The sequence below is a fragment of the Petaurus breviceps genome, unplaced genomic scaffold (genome assembly GCF_028583685.1).
Source record: "Petaurus breviceps papuanus isolate PSGF00001 unplaced genomic scaffold, PetGlider_PUasm1.0 189, whole genome shotgun sequence".
NCBI lineage: Eukaryota > Metazoa > Chordata > Mammalia > Diprotodontia > Petauridae > Petaurus > Petaurus breviceps.
This window is the reverse complement of record NW_027185809.1, coordinates 57893-75569: the sequence shown is the minus strand read 5'-3', so window position 1 is coordinate 75569 and position 17677 is coordinate 57893. Positions and strand designations below refer to the sequence as shown.

The 17677-nt window shown below is 35.4% G+C and overlaps 1 protein-coding gene across 17 annotated transcripts in view; it reads left to right on the top strand.

Annotated features, from left to right (window-relative positions):
• The window catches only part of KTN1 (kinectin 1), a 155928-nt gene that overhangs the window by 98263 nt on the left and 39988 nt on the right, over positions 1-17677 (top strand). For 12 of the 17 annotated variants that reach the window (XR_011169002.1, XM_069091744.1, XM_069091750.1 and 9 more), the window contains 9 exons: positions 226-316; positions 474-542; positions 1706-1743; positions 4235-4325; positions 4708-4776; positions 5426-5463; positions 7365-7455; positions 7543-7611; positions 15550-15587. Coding sequence is in view for 16 of the 17 variants with exons in the window: in XM_069091744.1 (XP_068947845.1) it covers positions 226-316; positions 474-542; positions 1706-1743; positions 4235-4325; positions 4708-4776; positions 5426-5463; positions 7365-7455; positions 7543-7611; positions 15550-15587 (594 nt within the window). In the remaining variant the exon portion in view is untranslated. The remainder of the gene's footprint in view (positions 1-225; positions 317-473; positions 543-1705; positions 1744-4234; positions 4326-4707; positions 4777-5425; positions 5464-7364; positions 7456-7542; positions 7612-15549; positions 15588-17677) is intronic. The other 5 variants (XM_069091754.1, XM_069091741.1, XM_069091755.1 and 2 more) reach the window with 2 other exon arrangements.

Below are 17677 nucleotides of genomic sequence, written 5' to 3'. Positions count from 1 at the left end.
ATTATAGGCCCCTCTCAGGTAGTGATTCTTTGATTTTGACCAGGAACTGAAAGGATGGAGGGAGTCTTTCTTCTCTTTTTCCCTAGAAGGCTAAACTGTTGTTGTAGATATGAAGAGGACATTTGGGCAGCTTATTAATGGGCAGCTTCTACTTTTGGATCCTAATTGTGTGTGTGTGTGTGTGTGTGTGTGTGTGTTGTAGTTAACATTCTTTCTTTTTTTAAGAATCCGTGAAAAGGATGGAAAGATTAAGTCTGCAGAAGAACTCATGGAAGCTGAACTTCTTAAAGTTGCTAACAAGGAGAAGACTGTTCAGGTATTAAGTAGGAGACAGTTATTTTCCTATCCTCAATTCACACCATTAACTTTCATTTGTTTGGCCTTGCATTGTGTTTTATAATAAGAAACTCAGTCCATTTTTGTCAACTTTTGTGTTTCCATTGTCCAATCTTGTCTGTTTTGTCATTGTAAAGGCTTTGAAACAGGAAATAGAGGCTCTGAAAGAAGAAGTAGGAAATATCCAGCTTGAAAAGGCTCAACAGGTAAAAATCCAGAGCCAGAGCATGATAGATTTTTGTGGTGGTGTTACTGATGATCTTTTTCTGCTATGCAAGAAAATTTAGTTTCATTAACATTCATAGATCTTCTGACCACAGTCAAATATTGAAGAATCATAAAAAGAAGAATTCTTTTGCTTTGCTGTTAGTTTGCCAACTTTTAAAATTTAAACAATTTAAAGATATTTTTCAATATTTAGTTTACTTTTATATGTAGAGTATTTCACTTTCTGGTTCCCATACTTTTAGAAATACAACATAGTCATAGTAAATTTTGAGCTTCCTCTTTCTGTAGAAATTTGGTGAAATGAGAGAGTTTTGAGAGAATTCTTGATTCTGCACCCCCTTCAAGGAATTTATAATCTGGCTAGAAGAAAAAAGGAAACAAAACAAACAAAAAATAAAGCAAAGCAATAGAATACCATAAAAGTATCAGTAATTATTCAGGTTCCTAGAAATTGATGGGGTTTAATCTGGGATGCCTTCATGGGAAGAAAAAAAATGGTATAACATTGTATGGAAGAGATGATCCATGAAAAAGAAAGGAAGTTATTGGTGTCTCGTGTGTCATAGTAAGAGGGTGAGAAGGTACTAAGAATAACAAAGAGGGTTATGAAGGCATTATTAGGTGACATGATTTATTATAGGGGAAAGAGTCCTAAATTAGGGAGTCAGGTAATTTTTTATATTAGTTCTGATTCATTGATGAAATACTTCTTACAACTTTGGACCAAGTATAATTCTTCTTTCTGGGCCACAATCTTAAAATAAGGAATATTCTTGCTGTTTATTTCTAGTATTAATAGTTTATATTTTTATTATTTGGCTTTGAGGTGTAGGATCAGGAACACTTTTAGTGTGATTAAGGAGTATTAAAAAATATCTTCTATTTTTCACAATTACCAAATTTTTAAAGCTGAATACTTTTATTACTAAGAATTGTGAGTTGTTTAGTCAGCTATCTTCTTTAATTATAATAATAGTAATTACTATAATATTGGTTTTGGGAAGGAGAATTGTGACATCCCTGCTTAGAATGAATTGTTGAAAGTGTTCCACCCAAAATCACAGTCATAACTTAGTAATGTACTAGATATCTTAAATCCTCAAGAATTTACCATGATTATGAATTTTTTTCTTTTTTAAAGGTATTAGTTGCTTCTCAAATTCAAGAACTTCAAAATTTGTAAGTACTATTTTCTTTATTATGCATTCTTAAATTAGATATAATTGTGGTGAAAATTTCTAATTTCTACAACCTGGCTAACTGAACATATAGGTGCATGACACATTTTAAATTTGACATTTAAGAGATATTTTGTGTAACAAAATCTTCTTTGTTTTTTTTTTGGTTGGTATTCAGGCTGAACTGTGACTACTGTTACTGTCTAATGCCATTGACTAACCAATAAGAAACAAGTTCTGTGCTCCCATTTCCAAACTTACTGTAATAGAATTACCAGTCCTGATGTAGATTTTATTTTTAATGCAGCATTTTCATTTTCAATCTGGGTGGAAGCTTATTGATGAAACCAGACTATCTTTTTAAATTAAGCTATGTTGTATGTTTTAATTATATTACTTCTCTGAAATCCAGAGTTTAAAAAACTTACTTTAAAAATGATTTTAAATGGGGCAACTAGGTGGCACAGTGAATAGAGCACCGGCCCTCGAGTCAGGAGGACCTGAGTTCAAATCTGGCCTCAGATACTTAACATAAAACTAGCTGTGTGACCTTGGGCAATTGCCCTACCTTCCCCCCTCCAAAAAGCAAAAAGAAAAATCTAAAAAAAAAGTTAAAATGATTTTCAATACATTTAAAATACCTAGATTGTTAAAAATGATTTAAAAATACAATATTGGCCTATAGTCAGCAAGTAACTATATATTAAACACATACTACACTGTCTGTAGACTGTGTATGAATAAACTTAAACTTATGATCTACCATTTGAGGGAATGGAAGAGAAGATGTGATAGTTTCATTACATGTTCACTACATGTAATACAAGGTATATATAAATATATATACAAGGTAAATATGAAATAACTTCAGGATGGGAAAGGATGCTCATTCTTGGAGTGATCAAAAAAAGTCTCATGTGGGACCTGGCAACTGAGCTATGCTTTGAAAAAAGCTGAGGCTCCTAGGAGGCAGAGATGAGGAGTTGGCTCCAGATATTGGAGGTAGGGAGAACTATTTATGGAAAGATAGAAACAGTAGCTAAAATGTCTCATGTATAGAACATCAAGTAACCTAGTTTGACTGGAAAGGAAAATATGAAGAGGAATAACTTGAAATAAAACTGGAAAGCCAGGTGGGGGCTAAGTAGAGAGCTCTAAGTCCCAGACTGAAGATTCTTATATCCTAGAAGCAATAGGGATCCACTGAAGACTTTTTAGTAACATGAGTTTTGTGATGTGATTAGATCCAAATTTTAGGTTTAGCAGCCACATGGAGGATGGATTGGCAGTAGAAGAGACACCAGTAGTGAGGCCAGTTAGGCTTTTGCAATAGTCCAGGTAAAAGGTGCCATGGACCCTGTATGAGTAACAAGAAAGATATTGGTATAAGATATTGTAGAGGTATGATTGACAAGACATAACAATGAATTGGATATGGGAGTTGAGAGAGAGATTGTGGACTTGATTGCCTGGAAGAATGGTCCATCCTTCATCAATAGAAGTTTTGGGAGGAAATAGGAGTTAATTTTTGGACATGTTAAGTTTGAAATTCTTTTAGTACATTCTGGGGGGAAATATCCAAAAGTCATTTGGGTAATACATGACTAGAGTTCAGGAGACAGAGTAGGACTGGGTATGGTAATCAGAAGGTAATTGAACCCTTGGGAACTTGATTAGATCTGAGAACTGAGTGTTGAGAGAGAAGTGAATGACCAGTATAAATTCTTGGGGATGCCCACAGAATGGGAGGAGGGTACCATAAAGGATATTGAGAAGGAATAGTAAGATAGATAACAGGAGAACCAAGAGAGGGCAGTATCCCAGAGGTCAAGGAAGAAGAGTCAATAGAAGATATTGTAGATGGGATACCTTACATGAGATGTTTTGAAGGAAAAATACATAGGTATAAACTGTAATCTAGTCTATTTACTAGATGAAAAATTTACATATTTCTTTAGAGTAAAATAAATTTTTTTTTTTCATTTTTGTCATTATTGTTTCCTTTGCTTTCGCCATTTTCATTGTTTTCCTTCTTTTAAGAGTATGAAAAATAAACTGTACTGAGGTTTGAGTAGAAAGGCATGGCCTACATTTGGATTAAATATAATCTCTAACGTAATACCTAATTAGTAGCCTGTTTTATAATTGTTTCATACTTTATTTAGCATTTATTTTGAAATGTTTTTGAATGAAGAAATACTCATTTGCAAAAACATTACTGAGCCCATGGAATATATACTGATTTTGGTGTTTAGTATTTTTTTTTTTTAAGCAATTGGGGTTAAGTAACTTGCTCAAGGTTACACAGCCAGTTATTTCTGGGTGTGGTACTGAGTGTCTGAGCCCGGGATTCGATCTCCAGGTCATCCTGACACAGGAGCCAGTGCTCTTACTCACTGTGCTACCTGGCTGCCCCTTGATGTTTAGTCTTTTACCATTAAAAAACATTTTTTGAACATTTTATCTGTAGTTCTTGTAAATTTATTGTACAGATTAAAAGGGAAAGAAGAACAGGAGAATACCATGAAAGCTGTATTAGAAGAGAAAGAAAAAGATCTTGTTAACAGAGGAAATTTGTTGCAGGTAAGAAGTTTCAAAATAAAGACACCATGCACATTCTGGAGTGTGAATAAGAAGCCTCATTGTTCTATTAAAGTGTCCCTTATGGCTGCAGGGCATGTCTCTGTAGGTTTCTTACCAAGCTAGAAAGGTTATGAGTGAATTGTGACATTTTTACATGAGGATGAGCTTAGTTAATTTCCAAAATCTTGAGCATCCTATCATGAATTCTTGCCTATGTTTGTAGGCATTTCATGAAGAAAATTTCACTTCATTTCATGAAGAAAATCTACTGAGGTTTACAATTTCCATCAATAGAGGGGTATTAACACTAATGTAATCATGGCTATGTTGAAGTCAGAGAATCAAAATACCAGCTATGCTTATCTTTATTTTTATATTCAAGGACCTTCAAGATGAAAATGCAGCTCTAAAAGCACATGTTCAGAAAATAACACAGCAAAAATTACAGCAGGTATGTTATGAATTAATTACACCTGGGGATTGTGTGTGGACTATTAGCTTATTGGAGAGCAAAGTGGTAAATATATCTTGCTTAAGTTTATTTCTAGGGAATTTTTTTTTTTGATTTTTGAAAGGTAGAAGGCAGGGCAATTGGGGTTAAGTGACTTGCCCAAGGTCACGGCTAGTAAGTGTTAAGTGTTTGAGGTCGGATTTGAACTCTGGGTCCTCCTGACTCCAGGGCTCTATTCACTGCGCCACCTAGCCGCCACGTGGGAAATTATTTTCTAATGAGTGTTTTCTTTCTATTTAAAGCCAGATTTATTGTCCAGATGTTGTAAATCTTCTCAACTATTATAAATGAATGAATCTCTTCATTCTAATAGATTTTGTGCTTTTATCCTTAAGTATCTTACGTTAAACAATTTTAATCTATCAACTGCCTTAAATCCTTCTGGAAACAGATACTTACGCATCTTAAATTTAGTGATTGAATGAGATAACATTTCCTTTTTGTAATATGTCATGGTTGATGTTGAAAAGTAAATCTTGTACTTGCTTTTAATTTTACCAAGATAAATTGTATTTCATTTGAGTATACAGTGTCTTTCCAATAAATGATTTTTTTTTATGTGATACAAAAATGTCATTTTATTTCTTAGGCATCTTCTGCATCACAGATTCAGGAACTTGAGAATATGTGAGTACTTATTTAGCAGCAGACATATGTACTAGTACCTCCAGATGCATGTTTTACCTTCCCTGAGTTTGCCTATAAATAGTTAAAGAATGTTGTATGACTTTTTTTCCCCCCAAAACCAGAAATTTTGTTTTTTAGTCATGTAAGTTGTTGTCCAAGGACATGTAAGCACAACAAGATTCTTTGTAAAGCGAAGTCTCATGGAGTGTTTATGAATGTCTAGAGGAATTTCTCCCTTTTCTTCCTTTGTCTTGTGTGGTTCTCTGAATGCTTAGCACATTTGGGTTTTTTTTTAATTTGAATGAGTAAATAAAGTATTAAGTGTGTACTATCTGCAAAGTATTCTTCTGAAAGCTGAAGATAGAAATAGAAAAATAAGACAGTCTCTTGTTCTCAAGAAGCTTGCATTCTAACAACCTATATGTCAGGTTTCAGCTGCAAGTCAGATAGAAAATTCCCATGGTCTTTAGGGTATAACAGCAATACAGATGGTAAATACCTCTTTCCTAATGTTATTTTCTCTGAGAAAATTTTTATCAATTTCTAATGTTGAACCATTTGACCTTGGTAACAAGAACTTTCTTTTTGGGGCGTTCAAGGGGATTATGATTAAATTCTACTGAATATTAGTAATATAAAATGAGTTCAACTTTAAAAAATTTTTAAGTTTTATTGTCAAACATCTGAAGGGCATTAAATAACATTTTTTAGCTCATGCATTGTTTATGAGAGTACTTATGTTGTTAAGTCTATGTGTATCAGTCTGTTGATATTTATGTCAATAAGTTAATATAGATGGATACCAAAATATAACAAAACCTTGAAATATTGAGGGATAGATATCATATACATCACTGTCTTTGAATTGGCTAGGAATATATTCTTTATTTTTTTTTAATGGACAGAAAAATCTTTACCAGAAACTTTGGATGATTCTTATACTTGACTTTATTTTACAAATTGCATATTAAGAATTGATGTTTCAAAAAAGAAAAAAAAAACAAATAAGATTTGGGGGAGCTAGGTGGTGTAGTGAATACAGCACCAGTCCTGGAGTCAGGATGACCTGAGTTCAAATCCGGCCTCAGATACTTAACACTTACTAGCTGTGTAACCTTGGGCAAGTCACTTAACCGCTATTGCCCTACCTTCCCCCCTCCATTAAAAAAAAAAAGAATTGCTATTGATGATAACTATTATGTGAGTTGTTATATTGTACAGCAGGAGAGAAAGTATTTTGGGGTATGATTATTATAGAATGGCCACAGCATTTAATGTTCCTTTAGATGTCAACCAAGCAAAATCCTCTCATCTTGGTCTGATCAAACCTGGTCTTTTGGACTAAACCTGGTATTGAGTACCTGAGAAATTCCCAGTGCTTTGGTAAACTATACAAAACAAGCACTAAGACCTTATTTCTGTTCTCACAAGCACTTGTATCCAGAGGAGAATCCTGAGAATTGAATTCTAATATAAAAGTTTTGTACTTGGAAACCCTAATGTCAGCTATTTATAGCTTAGAAGATTGTTCTCATCTGAGAAGGTTTTACTTGTATGTTATAAAATGGTGGTGAATAGTTGTTGTGCAGAGAAATTACAATTGAGAAACACCTCTTAGCTAAAGGTACCTGTTGTGATTGCTTTTGTAGGTAGTAAGCATCAAATAAACAGTCGCAACAATGTCAACAGGTAGTTCGAATGATCTAGGACAGTAAGGTGCAGAGTTGTACTAGAGAAGGTGGTTGTAGGGAAAGTTTGAAGGATATTCAGTGTGTTTAGGAAAGGAAATCCTTGGGTATTTCTTATGTTGTACCTATTTTAGATTAGGACATACTAAAGTTTAATTATAATTCCTTTTTGGTGACAGATGAATTTAAGGATTTAAATTTTTTTTCTTCTAGCTTAAAGGCAAAGGAAGATCAAGTGAAGTTAATGGAAAGTATTTTAAAAGAAAAGGAGAGAGATCTTTGTTACAAAGGGAAACTCCTACAGGTGAAGATATTTATGATTGGGTTAGTGAATTTTTTAATGTGAATTTAATGTAAATCAACAAATAGTTTATTATCTCTATTTTAATAGGATGTACTAGATGAAAATAAGCTGTTTAAATGTCAGCATGAGGCTCTTCAGCAGCAGAATTACCAACAGGTACTGTCATCTTAATCTTTTTAGTGTTATGTCACCTTATAATTGGAAAGGATCTTTGAAATTAGTCACTTCTGAATTTTATGGAGTGATATCCTTTATTTATTTTAAAAATTTGTTTCATTCCTCACACACATTTCATGAAACGACCTATGAAAATAATTTTCTTAGTGGTTGTTTTAGTCAAATAAAATAAAGTTACTACAATTTTTATAACACCGATGTCAGTCTTGTAAAAATAAATGTAAATTTTAGCTGTATACAATCCAATCATGGCATCATAGCTTTAGAGTAGAAGAGACCTTCAAAATTTATCTCGTCCACTCTGCTCATTTTACATTTGAGTAAATTGAGGTCAAGAGAGGCTAAGTGACTTGTCCAACAGCATCCTGGTAGTCAGTGACCAAGTGAGTATTGGAATTTTGGTGCTTTGACTCCAGTTCCACCACTCCTTCCATTGTACTATATGGCCTTTCAAAGACAAACAAGAAAACACAAGGGTGGCTTATAAACTCCTCAAATCTGTAAATTTTTGTGAGGAAACCGACTAGATACTTGGTGTCCAAGGGCTGGTTGGGGAAAGGCATGGAGTTATTGTCCTGCCCTCTAGTGGTAGGCCTAAGTAGAGCCTCAGTGGGTAAACCTGCAGTACCTGGCCTTGGGAACCCTTTTCACTCCAGGGGTATGTGGGAGGATTGTGCGTGCTGTACTGGCACTAGTGGGGGCTGTGGTACTATAGCTGTAGTACTATAGTTCCTGGTTGCTAGACTGTTTCTTTGTGACCCCACCCCACACCATCTATTGAGAAATGAGTAAATTTAGTCCCATTTGTTGCAGGGTAGGGCTGGTGAGAAGCACTGATTGGCATTGAGGGTATGCCATTACTGTTCCTCCTTCCATGAAGTGTCCTGACCCTTTTCTACTTATGGTGTGGTCTCTACCAGAAGCAGGAAGAGAACACAGGCTCCATGGGCCACTGTATAATCCCTCTCTACACTCCACTTCCATTAGAGCAAATTTATATGTCAGTGTGTATTTTGATGATGGTGATTTAAACTTTGTTTTCATTGGGAAAAAAAGTAGATTATTTATGCATGAGTTGTTCTAAAAATATCTTTTTTTTCCTTTTCATTTCTTTGTGTATTGTACCCCAGAGAGATAATATACCACAGTTTGTAAAACTTTGTCCCGTCATCTTGTCCAATCTCTTCTCTAATGTATGAAATTCTTTTGATAACAGTCGGCAAGTAATCATTTGACCTTTGAATATTTTCGGTGACAAGGAATTTACTACTTTACAAGACAGCTTATTCCACTTTTGGTATTATAATTGTTGATTTCCTGTTTCACTGAGCTAAAATCTGGCTCTTTTCGAAAGCTTCCACGTGTTCCTAGTTCTGTTCTTTGTAGCTATGGCATGGAGAGGCAGTTTGTTTTATTGGAGACATCCCTGGACTTGGAGTCAGAATACCTTCTTGGTTATGTGACATTTAGCCACTGTATGTCCCATTTTACTCACAACTTCCCTGTTAAGGTAGATAATACAAATACTATTAATTCCATTTTATAAAAGTGCCTTGTAAAGTGCCATTTAATTGTGAGTTATTTCATATAGATTAAGTCTGATATCTCCTCTGTATGAAAACCCTTCAGATTTTTGAATTGACATATCAGTCTTCATATAACATTTATTAAGACCTACGATATAATGTTAGGACAGTACAAAGACAAGACAATGATCTCAATGAGTTTATAATTTAGTAGGGGATACAGTATGTACATAAATAACTACAATATGAAATAATAAATTGGGAGGTAAAAACGAAGCAGGTGAGGATTCAAGGGACGAAGATGGGAGAAAGGTCAGAGAAGATAATTATGAAAAAATCATGCTTTCAGCAGGGGAGTTGAGAGGACATTTTAGGTGCAGGGAACCGTACCAAGGACACACAAGAAGAGGAAAGCACAAGATACAGACCTAGGGTATTAAGTAGTTGAATTTGATCAGAGCACACAGTATGTGGAGAGTAATATCCAGTAAATGGAATTTTTAGGGAGTTCTCAGGAAGGAATTTTATTGGATCTTTAATCAGTGAACAGTAGAAAGTCATTGAAGAATTTTCAACAGAAGAGTGAAAAGTGTTTCCAATGGGAAAGTGAGTGAAATTTTAAAGTTAGAACCAATAGCAAGTTTTTAAGTTTTCTGCATTGAGGTAATCTGCCTTAGGTAATGTCCAGGTTGCATTTTCTTGTAGAAAGTTGGAGATGGGAATCTAGAGTTTGAAGTTGTTAGGGTCAAATGAGATGATGAATACAGAGCATAATCATAAAGTCCAATGTAAGTATCACCTATTGTATTTTGACTCTTAGCAAAGCTGTGTGGTGTAGTGTCATAGGAAGAATACTAGACTCGGAGTCAGAAGTCCTCAGTTTCATCCCTGGCTCTACTACTTACTGCCAACCATTGAGATGTGAACAGATCACCCAGGGTCCGTAAGATTTGCTGCCATTCTTGAGCTGTATCTCCTCTCTCTATTCCATCCATTTCCTTCTCTCCATTCACATTTATCTCTACTTTAGATCAAACCCTTATCACCTTTCAAATGTACGATTATGATTACCTCCTAACTAACCTCCCTGATTCCAGGTGCTCCCCACTCTAGTTTACCCTTCCATTGGATGAAAAATAATCTTCATAATGCAGAGACCTGATCATGCCATTCCTCACTTTAAGCCGATTTCTTAGTCTGTCATTAAAACCCTCTTCAATATGATTCCCCTTGCTATTTACAGCCTCCTAAATCCTATCCCCCTTTATATATTCTGTGCTACCCATCTCAGCCCTGACTAGGTTTTCCTGTCTTGACCAGGTTCCTGGACCTATTTTTATTTGGCATGGAATTCTAATCTGGGGCATTTTCACCCCTTCCTAGTCATGCCAGTGGTTTTCACTTTTAGAGGCTTACGATATTAATGCTGAATTTAATGTGAACAGATATTTGACCAGTCTAGACCAGTGCAGCTCAGAACTGCTGAGCTCAAGGCCAGCCTTTGGTATCTGGGATCATAGGCATATAATATAACTCCCAGTCCCTTTACACATTTCCAGCAAACCTAGACTTTCCTCTGCCTGTTCCTAAGTGTATTCATTCAAGCCATTCATTCTCTGTGCTATGAACGTACTTATTTCTCATCCCTGTTTGAAATCTTTTTCTTCAAGACCTAGCTCAGATGCCTCTGGGAAGATGCCTTCCCAGTTTAGTGATCTGTCCCTCCTTATATTTTCTTACAATATTGTCTAAATCTCCTTCCTAAAATGTCAACGTCTTTTGATTGGATGCCATTGCTTTTCATCTTCTAGGATTATTCCTTCTCAGTGCTTCAAAGAGTACCTGACAGATTCATTCATGAAACATACATTAGTGGCTGCTCTGTATAAAACATTTTATTAGGCTCTGGGGGAAATAAAGATTTGAAATAAGACATAGTCACTAACCTCATGAACCTTACATAAATTATCCCATTAAAGGAACGTGGTTAAGTAGTACTAAGTATTGCATGACAGATACTTTAGAGTTATGAAATAAAATATCCTATGTCAAGGCCAAGATAAGGGACGTTGTTAACACATGAGACAGGGACAGAAGAAGAAGTTAGAAGAAGCCTTCAGGGTAGGTTCTGTATTTGAGCTGGACTTTAAAAGGATGAGTGGGAATTAAATGGGCAAAAAGGGAAGGATACATATTTTAAGTCATAGGAAATATTGTAAACCAGCATACAAGTGGGATACAGCAGGCCATGTTTAGGGAGTACAGAGAAAAGTTCATTTTGGTTGAAGGGAAGTTTTAATGAGATCTATGAATATCTCATTGATTCAAGAGCTGTCTGCAGTGATAACATGTCATAACCCATTTATGCTTGCCCATTTTGTGCAGCTTTGGACTGAGTCCTTCTAAAAGCTCACTGCAAGTGGTTCAGCCAGAATTCTGGGTGGAACACTTTGGCCACCTTCTGCTCTTGTCATATGACCAGCCCATCTTTTTTTCCTATCATACAGTTCTTTGATGATATCCTTTCTCCTGTTGTTCTTTAAAGTTTCTCTTTTGTTGAAGCTTTTGATAGCTTAAAACTGTACTAAGTCTTTTGGGATAAACAATATATTGTAGTCTGCTCACACCCATGGTGTGCTTCACATTTACATTTGTGTCATATTTGGTTTTTAGTTCTTCAAGGTATTAGTGTTTCATTTTTTTCTTGCTATATAGCAATATTAGTATAGATAGGCCTTTGTTTTCATGGATCATAAAGGATCTTTGCAATTTCCCAAAAGCTCTTTCGACCCACTCTCTTTCTCTTATTCAAGTCTGTGTCCCTCTCTACTGTCTGTCTTGGACATACATACTGTTGAACAAGCTTTCTAGGGTTTCTACCTAAATACAAGTTAAAATATGGGCAGGAGATGCCCTTCAACTACTTGGTCCTCCCTGTGTTGACAAACAGGTCAAATTCCTTTGAATATTTACAGCACTTATTCAAGAAGGTCTTCAGTGTTTTGGGACTTGATACAATCAGCATGTCATTTTCTAACAAGAGGACCTAGAAGACTTCACCCTCCAAGAGAAATTGGAGCCTCCTTGATCTGGATCATAATAGTGCATTCTTTTACCCAGCATATGTCTCCCTATATTATGTATATGCCTTACCTGTTATGTATTATCATCCAACAGTGTTATTTTTATTGTTATATCTATAAGAAATATTGAATAATATTGACATACTGTTGGGAGACACCTAGTTGTTAAAGATTCTGTAAGGTGGTGTTCTACCAAGTTGTATTCTTTTTCATAATTAATAAATAATAATCACAGTAGTATCTTTTTTTTAAGTAATTGAGGTTAAGTAACTTGCTCAAGGTTACACAGCCAGTTATTTCTGGGTGTGGTGCTGAGTATCTGAGCCCAGATTTGATCCCCAGGTCATCCCGACACTGGAGCCAGTGCTCTTACTCACTGAGCCACCTGGCCGCCCCTAAGCAATTGGGATTAAGTAACTTGCTCAAAGTTACACGGCCAGGTGCTTCTGGGTGGTACTAAGTGTCTGAGCCCAGGATTCGATCCCCAGGTCATCCCGACACTGGAGCCGGTGCTCTTACTCGCTGTGCTACCTGGCCACCCCAACACAGTAGTATTTTAATATTCCCTACATTTTTCTGGATACATGGAGTAAGGGCAAGTTAGGATCTGAGTTATGTACCTGAAAGCCTAAAAGTATGGTGGTGCCTTCAACACAAGTAGGAAAGTTTGGAAGGGTGAAAAATTTGAAGGGAAATTAATATATTTTTTATATTTAATAATTTCTATTTAATTTATTTTTAATTTATATTTAATAATTATTAATATATTTTTCTTTGGACATGTTGAGTTTTAGATGTTTCTAGGATATAGTCCATCTTGAGATACTTAATAGGCATTTGGTGATGCAGCTCAGATTAGTTTGAAGTTCAGAGAAGAGACTGAGCCTTTTGTCAGTCTATATAGAGATAATAATTAAACCCTTGGGAAATGATGAGGTTATCAAGAGGGAGGAGGGTTCAGGAAAGAACCTTGAGGAATACCCAGAGTTAAGGGGCATGAGGTGGTTGATGAGCCCCCAGAATAGGTACAGAAATATCAGGTAGTTGAAGGACCAGAAGAGAGACTAGTGCCATGAAAACCCAGACAGTAGGGAGCATTTAAAAGGACAGTGGATGGTCAGCAGGGTTGAATGGAGCAGATAATTGAGAAGAATTAGGACTGAGAAAAGACCATCAGAGTTGACAATTAAGAAATCACTGGTAACTTTGGAGTGAGCAGTTTCATTTTTGATGAGACATCAGGAGCCAGATTGCATAGGGTCAGTTAGTTATGGAAGCAGATGAAACTGTTAAAGGTATAAGGGTATAATGTTAAAGTAGTATATAGAGAATAGGACCCAAACCTCAGGAAACACTGCAATTTAAAGGTCAGGAAGAGCAGCCAGTGAACAAGACAGAAAGTACTTCCTTTCTTCCTTCTTTTCTCTTCTATGAGATAAACATTTCTAGTTTTTGAACCAATCCCTTGGATGTTTTCTGCTGCATTATCTTTTCTGCCAATCATATGTATTGCTGAGTCTTTTGTCATATGAACTGCTCTTTAGGTGTGTCACCTCTACTGTTTTGTTAAGTCTAAATGCGTTTAATTGTTTAATTGGTATTTATTGGATCCAATGGGTTTCTATTTCTGTTTTAATTTGTAGATTAGAATATTATACATATTTACTGATGCTTCATTATAATAAATTACCAATTACTAATTTAAAAGAATATCCCAATAATAGCAGACCTCACAAAAACTGCCTTCACTACCCTAGGAATGAATAATAGCCTATAAGAGAATTAAGTAATTTTAACATTCTTTGCTCTCATCATTCTTGAACTTGTATAATCACTTGTTTTTAAAAGTCAATAAAATTTGTTAAGGAACTAAGATATATAAAATAGTTTGGGTACAATATATTAGCCTATATGTTTAAGAAATTCTTTCTTCTAGTTCTTGAAAGGGGACGAAAATATGCAAATACTTGCCGAAATTCTAAGTTGACAAGAACACTGACCAAGAGATATTTTGTGTGAATAAGACAATACAGAGGTTAGAAATGTGCAATTCAGAAAAAAAATATACTTCACATTTATATAGGGCTTTAAGGTTTACAAAGTACTTTTCCCATAGCAACCTTGTGTGAAAAATAGTACAAGTGTGATTATTCCTGTTTTACAACTCACACTGAGTCTGAGAGAGGGGAAATGGCACAGAGCTGAGGAATTCCAGAGCTTTCATGAGAACTTAGGTTTCCTGACTCTAAGTCTATGACTTCTTCAGTTATACCCTGACATTTTAAGCTAGTGCTTTGTACAAGGTAGATCCACAAAGTTGAAAATTTAGAGGTTTTCATGACAGTGACTCTTGGTTTCATACCTGTCTGATTCCTTTTCAGCCTCCTTTGCTGGCTTATCATGCACATTTCACTGTGGGCTCTGTACTGAGCCTTCTTGCTTTCTTATTTGATTGTTTCTTGATTATCCCATGGATTTAAATAATGTTTTTATACAGATTACTCTCTAATGTTAGTCTTTCCACAAATTGCTTATTAGCATTTTCAAAGCATATTGTCTTTCAGTTATCTCAAAGGCAACAAACATGTTCAAAACAATACTTTGCTCAGTATATATAATTTATTATATTTTCCAAAAAACTTTCTTATTTTCGTTGAGAGTACTACCAGCCTGCTAGTAAACCAAGTTTCAAAATTTCTAATCATCCATGACTTTCCTTTCTGTCTCTTATCCCACATATTCTATCTGTTGGCGAGGCTTATTGGTTCTGTGTCCACACCCTTGCTCACATCCCTCCTTTTTTCTCTACTCACGTAACTGCCACCCTAATTGGCACCACCCTAGAACCTAGTTCAGGTCCTCATCACCACTGAGTCAGAGGATCAATGTCCAATCACTTCATCCATGTGGGCACTCTTGTCTACCAGTACAGATCACATGTCACCTCTACCTCTCTCCTTCACCATCAAATAATCATAACCTGGTGGCCAACCTTCTTTCAACTTTTTATTGGCATTTACTATTCTATTATGGGGATAGAGGGTGTTGTGAATAAGTTTCCATAAGTTTAGGTTGTAAGCTCCATTGTTAAAGCAAATGGTGTAGAGAAAACAAGTGAGGGAGCAATATGGGCTTTGATTTTTACCTTGGAGTGGGAACTCTTTTCTCTCACTTTGACCTTAGATGATGGTTTAGAAATTCTAACGATACTGGAAATAGAAATGAAGTGCATGTGTGGCCCTTGTAAAATACGAGATGCTAAATATCCAGAAAGCATTGTAAAAATAAAATTTAAAACTATTTTATAGATATCTTCTGTGCCTCCACATGAAGAATTGTTAAAAATGTAAGTAAGAATTTTGATTCGCTTTTTGGTACTTCCCTCATTCAATGTTTTTGTGCTCTTTTGTGCTACAGGGTTCTGAGATACTTAGTTCTGTTACTTAGTTCTTACTTCCTTGTGTTCTATATGTGCACTGAACTATATCAGCAACTAGAATTTATTTCCAGCTATTGAAGGGAAATAGTGGTGTAGATGATTCCCCCAAATGTTTTTATTTGTATTTTTTAATCATTTTTATACATTTTTTTTTACCTTATTTTTACTGCTATATTGTGTTTTTACATCACCTTCTTTTCTTTCTTTTTTTTTTTAAAGCAATCGGGGTTAAGTAACTTGCTCAAGGTTACATGGCCAGTTATTTCTGGGTGTGTTGCTGAGCATCTGAGCCTGGATTTGATCCAGGTCATCCCGACACTGGAGCCGGTGCTCTTACATGCTGAGCCACCTGGCCGCCCCTAAGCAATTGGGGTTAAGTAACTTGCTCAAGGTTACACGGCCAGGTGTTTCTGAGTGGGTGCTGTCTGAGCCCGGGATTCGATCTCCAGGTCATCCCAAAACTGGAGCCAGTGCTCTTACTCTCTGTGTAAGAGCCACCCCCATCACCTTCTTTTTCTAATATTCTTCCTCTCTCCCTACCCAGTGAGCCATCCCTTTTAACAATGGCTAAAAAAAAAAAAAGTTCAGTAAAACCAATCAATACATTAATTTTGTCTGGCAGTATATCTAGTTTTATTTAACAAGAATGTGCTTAGTTTTTTAGATTTCACAATCCTATAAACCAAATAAAGCCAGTCTTTGAAGACCATTTTGAAAACACCTGGTCATCCTTCTAAATCTTTGTTATAATCTCTAATGAGGCCTTTTCTATTCCTGTGTTTATATTTAGGATGGATAATGTAAATCATTGGTCTATGCTGGGCTAACCCTTTCATTGTAGGTTTTACTATCCTTTTGGCTCATGTCATCTGGGAAGGGAGAGTTAATTAATCTTTCCTGGAAGCAATTTCAGATTTCTTTTCCTCTTAGTTTCTTATGTGGCTGTATTCAAATTCTCATTTTTAAATTGAATGAACAGATATGTTTATATCAAATAAGGTAATATCTACCAAACTATTGTGTCAAAGTTAAATAAATAGAAATTATATTTTAAATAGTTAAAAATAAAGTTTCTTCCCTCTTAAGCTTGTTATTGAGAGTTTAGAAATTTATTGAGGATAATAATCCACAGTATAAATGAATAATTTGCCAGAAGTTAACTAGAAACTGACTGGGGCTTTCGCATGAGGAAAGGGTGATTTCTAGTTTTGGCCTCCCCTCTAACTAGTGATTTCTTTTGTTGTAAGAAAAGCCGGTTGTAACATATACACACAGTCTCCTCTTTCTCTTTGTGCTTGTTATGGCTTTCCTTCTTGAATTGTTCTTTAGTAAATTGTAGAAAATAGATTAGAAGAAAATGAATTTGACAAAGGAAAAATGTGGATTATGTAATAATATGACAGAGAAAGCTCAGTACCATGCTGCTTTTGAATGTGATAAAGCTTTTCAGAAAAGAGAGGGTTTCCATTTTCAAATTAGACTTTACATATCATTTTGCTTCACATCGTCTAAATACATGCTTTCTACTCCACCACCACTACCACTACCTGATATTGATAGAGCGCTTTAAAGTTTGTAAAGGATAATTTCATTTTTTTCCTTACTCTTCCCCCTCCAACTCCTTTGAAGTTGGTAGTTAACCCCATTTTACATACCAGGAGACCCACTCTGAGAGGTCAGGTGACTTGATCATTGGTCATATTTAATTAATTATTGGCAGAGGTATTATTTGAATTTATTTTCCTGACTCCAAGCCCAGTATTCTTATATTAAGCTGCACTAACTACCTCTGCTAGTGGATTAAATGAAAATGGCTTCCTCCACAGTTACCTTATCAGATCTCTGCATGGGGATGCTGTTCATTCTCAGCATAAGCAACAAATTTTTGACACTTAAAAATTGTGAGCACTTCCTTTCATCTATATCTACATATTAGTTTAATTTAAAGATTGACTTATTTTTAGTGGCATGGTGATATTTCTTGTTTAAGATGTTTA